The 6,195-nt window shown below is 34.5% G+C and overlaps 1 protein-coding gene across 8 annotated transcripts in view; it reads right to left on the reverse strand.

Annotated features, from left to right (window-relative positions):
* Window positions 1–6,195, reverse strand: part of BTRC (beta-transducin repeat containing E3 ubiquitin protein ligase) — a 148,571-nt gene that overhangs the window by 18,440 nt on the left and 123,936 nt on the right. For 7 of the 8 annotated variants that reach the window (XM_015600030.2, XM_015600029.2, XM_025042329.1 and 4 more), the window contains 2 exons: window positions 4,578–4,809; window positions 1,777–1,963 (listed from right to left, as the gene is read on the reverse strand). In XM_015600030.2, the coding sequence (XP_015455516.1) occupies window positions 1,777–1,963; window positions 4,578–4,809 (419 nt within the window). The remainder of the gene's footprint in view (window positions 1–1,776; window positions 1,964–4,577; window positions 4,810–6,195) is intronic. The other variant, XM_025042328.1, reaches the window with a different exon arrangement.

Raw genomic sequence — 6,195 nt, forward strand, 5'->3', positions numbered from 1 at the left:
ATCCTGGATTATTTCTCAGTTATATCTTTTACATAACCTTTTTAAGGCCAAAAAGCCAACTCTTCAATGATCTTTATTTTTTTCTTTGTAATTAACATAATAGCTTACTGTTTAGTGCCGACCCTAAAAAAATTGTGATGCCTATGTTTACCTTTGGCATTTTCACATGCATCTGCCAAAATCTGCCCATCTATTTCATATTCTCCTTATCTTCAAAAAGAGACTTTGTCTAATAAGGGTTCGCTGTTCATTTACAGTTCAAATGGGAACAAAGTATATTTTAACACGGAAAAAACCTTTATAGCTATGGGAATGAATCTCTGTAACGGAAATTTCAGATCAGGAATTGTTTGGAGGAGAACTTCTTTTCTCTTTTTTTTTCCCCCCTGAGGGATACAGGAATACTCCTAGCTGCCTTAAAATTTCCCCAGGTAAGCAACACCTGCTCTGTTTCTGTCTGGTCTTGGAATGCTTAACCAAATGATGGACTTTGAATGCCATACAACTATAAACTATTTTGCTTTCTTCCACTATAAAGAGTTCATTTGCAAAGTATGAAATAAGTTATAAAGGATAAGGTTCCATTTTTCTATATAGTGACATAAGTGAGGATAAGAAAAACATTTTTAGAAAAATATACTATCATTTATGCAATTTTTACATAGCCAAAGAATTGCCTGGCATTTACTTCCTTTAGTTGAATTTGAGAGAAATTTTAAAGTCTTCTTAGTAACTAAAATGATGGAAATCTCTTGAAGCACTTGGTATAATATTTAGAGGTATGTTTATTATATATTAATAAATTTCAAAATGCAAAAAAAGGGACACCAACTATATTTTTTATGAAAATTGCTAAGAAAAGCTGATCCTTTAGTCTTAACTGTTTTGTCTCTCTTTATGATCCATAATAAACAATTGCTAAAATTTATTGCTCAGGATAACAATGAGCACACATGTGCCTGCTGGTGCATATCTATCAACTAAAATACCTAATATGTCACCTTTATTTTATTTATGAAACAGTCACACCTGACTTTCTTATAGTGACATTCTAGAGACATCCTCTGAGATCAAGTTATATAAAAAGACATCTTCCAGAAGTTCTAATGAAATGGTACCGTTTTGTTTAAGAGAACAACAAAATTGGTGAAGTGTCAGGCTGCTAACTATATAATGCCTTAAGGAATTTACTATTAAGTAAAACCTTGAAAATATAGGAGTCTTATGAAGAAACAATTATATATATTAAATTCCATTCTTCACATTTTCTGATGGTTATAGTTCTTATTCTAGTTGGGCATAAAAATAATTTTGATTACAAAGGTGATAAAACACCACAGGCATGGGCTAAAGGCAAGGAATCTTCTGAAGGAGAATATGATTATTTGTTCTGGGCTGTTTCAGGGGAAGAAAGCTGGATCTGATGGCTTCTATGTGATCAAAAGTCATCTACTTGCCTTATAAACTGCTCATCAGCCCTTTTTCAGGATACTGTTTCTGTCCAGAAAACAGAATGCTTTAAATGGGAGGACTGGTCAGGTTTTCATTATTTTTGCAAAGCAGTATTAACACACATTATTTTGTCATTTATGAGTGATTGGTCAGAAGAAAAACTGCCACGTACATGGACAACTATTTTACATTTTTTTTTGCTATAAACCAGCAAAATCACTGTATTAAATGATAAATGGTGTCACTGGTTCCCAACGATATTCCAATGACTGAACAGTCAAGTCCTGAAGCTCTATAAAATAGCAAGAAAATTAAAAGGCTCACCACCTTCTTCGTTCTGCCAGGCCTCTCCACAGAGAATCTGTCCTGACCATTCTCTCAATGAGCTTTTTCCATAACATGCCATCAGATGTCACTCGGTACCATTCTTTGCACACAAGTTCAGCAGCACATAGTGATTTGGCATCCAGGTATGAGAGAATGTTCTCAGCAATGTGATCCAAACCCCGAGCTTTTGGTGGGGGGAGGAGGCAAGAAGAACACGGGTGGTGAATGATTTTTTACAAAAGGTCCTTTAAAACAGAACAGCATTTATTCTGATATGAAGGCATATCACTGTCCCTAGTGTGGTACAGTTTCTTTTTCAAACAGAGACTTGGGTAAAATGAGTGTCTATAATTTTTCCATAAGGTTACAGAAATGAACAGTATTTTCTATCTTCTTTTAGATAAGAAAGTTAAAACTAACATCCAGCAAACCCCCCAAGACATTAAAAATAAAAAGGATTCCAGAAAAAAATTCACATCTATCTGTATGGATTTCAGCACTAGGGGATGTTCTATGGATGGCATCTCAAACTCTGTGATTCAGACCCCCCCCAAATCTCTATATTAGGTCCATTTCTCATTCTGTTTCTATTACTGCTGCAGTTCCAAAGCTGTTCAGTAAAAGAAATATCCTTTAAATGTACTGGGGGAGAGGTACTAAGTCAGAATGTGCTGGGTTATAGAATCTTGGGCATGCAGAAAGGAGAGGAGGAGGAAATACAGATTGGTATGGGAACATCCCAAGAGGAAAGACAGAGAGGTATGTTTAAGTTCAAGGATGAGTTTAATTTCAGATGCTTAAAAAAAAAAAAACACCTATATTTGAGAATAGTTGCTGCTATAAAACCTAAATGACAGCTGACAAAAAAAAAAAAAAAAAAAATCCCAGACCAATAGATAACTTGGTTAGAATTTCAGAGACTATTTTGTAGGGTATACAGAGCAAAACAGTGGAAGTAGATCTTGGGCTTTGTAAATTAGACAGGTTTCCCAATTAAAATTCTCTACCACCCAAATCTGTACTGAGGCCTCAGAGGAATATATCCTATAAAACAGGATGATCGCACTAATAAACCTTTTGGCTATTGTTCTAATTCACAAGTGAGACAAAAACATTCAAAAACATTTCTATTTACAGGTTACATATCAGAGCTTTGCTAAAGACTTAAACAGTGCATAAGGATACCTTCATACTTGCACTCCCTTAGGCAGAAACTTAACAAACAGGAAAGAGAATACCATATTTCATTTTGTGCTTTTCCCCTGAATCATACAAAGATATACTTGGATGCCATTAGGAAAAATCCAAATGTGTTTAAACATTATTCTAATTATAAAGATCGTATGGATATCAGTCATATTGTATAGATTTGGAAAAGAAAGCATTAAATGGATCTTGTTTGGCTGGTGTCACATGTTCATATTTAAGTATAAGCAGATGGAGTTATCCATCACCTCATTCTTATTAAAGGAACATAACTATAAGCCAATTAAAGATATAATAATTAGTTCTTCATGCAAAATACAAATATAGTGATGGTACAATTCCTGCATTTTTATAGTGAAACTTTCTACACCATCAGAAGTTTCCAAAATCCATTTCTGTTTTTAATGGCTGCTATCAAATTGCTCCTGATCTTTCATTATGTCCCTGTAACAAGTCTTTGGAAGTAATTTCACCTAACACTCCAAACAAACCCATTACACTAATGGATTACAGACAGTTTTTGAAGTAGTTTGGTTTACTAAATGTAGCCAGATGGTGTAAGTTTATAAGTTAAAATGGCTGTAAAGCATTAGACTGATGATTTAATATCTTATAAAGTGGTCAGCAGATACACACCAAGGATCAGAATTAGGCAAAGGATACACTAGTCTAATCAACTCCTGTTCAATTTTTAGTGGTATATGCTTGAGATAGTAGCATGTCTCAGTGAATGAGGAAAGTACAGTAATGAGGTACATACAGGTTGTTCACACAAAGAAAACTGCCTGTGGCTAAAACAAAATCTAATGAGTGAAGAGGGGGCAGAAATCTATTCTATTTAACGAAAGATACAGGTACAAATTCAGCTTTAAAATGCTTATTCCTAAGATATACAAAGATATTTCTTTTGTTTTACAGGGCAATTCAAATCGCAATTTTGAAAAAACAATTTTTTAAAAAAGATGTATTTGGCAAAGCAACGTGGTAATAAGCAGTTTTAGGGAGGGTGTAAGTTGGTATGTATCTTTTAGAGGATAGTTTGACACGTAATAAAAATCTTAAAATGTTCACAATTTTTTAATATAGGAATCCCACTTCTGGCATTTTTCCATAGGATGTCCAAAAGATTAATGAATAAGAATGTCCATCACAGAATAGTTTATTATAGAAAAAGACATTTTAAACTACCCAAATGTTCAATAAAGAGATTAAATAATATGCACTTCATCTATTACAAAGAATACGTATCCTATAAAATTTTTGTTTTTAAAGAACAAATACTTGGGAAAATATATTAAAAGAACATAGTAAAGAAAAAAAGATAATGGTTCAGAAAAGATGTTATGTGGACCAGTGTGTGGGTAAAAACAGGGTGAACAGATAGGGAGAACAAAGGGAAAAAGAGTTTGATTTCCAAAGTTTTATTTTTTGTATTTATACTCCAAGAAGGTGCAGTTAAAGGACTCCATTTATAAAAATCAAGCCAATAAAGACTTTTAAAAAGAGAGGTGTATAGCTGAAGATCCAGTACCATTACCATTGTAACATATCTTCCAGGCAAATTAATGGCTCACAAACACCCACAGACATACCTGGCAGAGCTGTTATGAAATCCCTCTGCAACATAGGTTTAAGATACGAGTTTATGTGCCCATGCTGATAATGACACATTTGAGATATAAGATGCTCCACAAATTCCACTTGATCGGACTCTGACCACTGCTCAAAATATTTGACACACAGTTCCTTTTCCTTCTCATAGCTTGCCGAGAGTTTCCGTTGCTTGGGCACAATCATACTGGAAGTGCCATTGGCAAGTTTTGTCTATAGGGGTAGATTAAAAGAAACATATAACAATAAATACTGAAAATGAGAGAAATGTATAATTTTCTAGTCTGGCATGCTATGTTATGTCTATATGATGGCATTCACTCTATTACTCTATTAGTAAATAGACATTGTTAACATGGAAAGTCACAGAAATACCACAGTAAGTTGGTAAATCAGGAATATTGCTGGATGATTAAGCATCCATTTCCCAAAGTTCACAGGAAGATGTTATTTGGAGATATGTAGATGGAAACTGAAAGGTGAAAGCATTATTATTATTACTAATAATAAGCAAGCAAAAAAGCTAATTTGCTTTTCTTTGTATACACCAGTTACTGGACGTTTATACAATTACTTACTTATGACTTATTATTTAATAGACAAATAAGAAATCCTCCATCCAAAGAAAGGCCAATAAATAATTTGAGACTCTGGTACCTTTGGAGCTAAAGCTTAAGTAACATTTATATGCTTAATCTGCCCTTTCCAAAAAATCTTATCTCCGCTGTCATCAAATTTATATGCCATAGTCTTTTTTATTAACTGGATCGGTCAATAAATATTAACTGAGTACCTACAATGTACCAAACATTGTCCTAGGTGCTAGGAATACAACATTGAACAATAACAACAAAGTATCATTGAGACCTTTTATATTCTAGTGTGTACAGTAAGTTAAAAACATAACTGAATAAATAGAAAATATAATGTCAATAAGTGCTATGAAGAAAAATAAAGCAGGATAAGGGGCTAGAAAAAAAAGCATGTGTTATTATACTATAGGCAAAATTGTAAGATGGTCCCCCAAGATTCTCGGCCCCTAGTATACACACAACTTCTCTTAGTTGTTTAAGTGAACATGTAGGTACTGTAGTGATTTAATTAAGGGCCTAAATCAATTGACCTGAAGACTGGGAGATTACTCTGGTGGGTCTAACCTAATCAAATGAGTCCTTTAAAAACAGAGTTTTCTCAACTGGTTGCAGAAGAGGAAGACCACGTGGCAAGGAATGCGGTTGGCCTCTAGGAATTGACAGCCAGTAAGGAAATGAGGACCCCAATCCTACATAGGTGAGGAACTGAATTCTGTCAACAACAACGAGCTGAGAAGAGAATTTTCCCCCAGAGCCTCTAGATGAGAACTCAGCCTGGCCAATCCCTTGATTTCAGCCTTGTGGTACTCTGAGCCAAGGACCCAGCCATGCTGTGCCAGACTTCTGACCTAAAGAAATGTGAGCTAGTGGATGGATACTGTTTTAACTTAAGTTTGTGGTAGTTTGTTATACAGCAATAAAATACACACACACACACACACACACACACACACACACACACACACACACACACACACACACACATATAGATATAACAGTCTCAAGC

Source organism: Pteropus alecto, unplaced genomic scaffold, assembly GCF_000325575.1.
Source record: "Pteropus alecto unplaced genomic scaffold, ASM32557v1 scaffold88, whole genome shotgun sequence".
In the NCBI taxonomy this organism is placed as follows: Eukaryota; Metazoa; Chordata; class Mammalia; order Chiroptera; family Pteropodidae; genus Pteropus; species Pteropus alecto.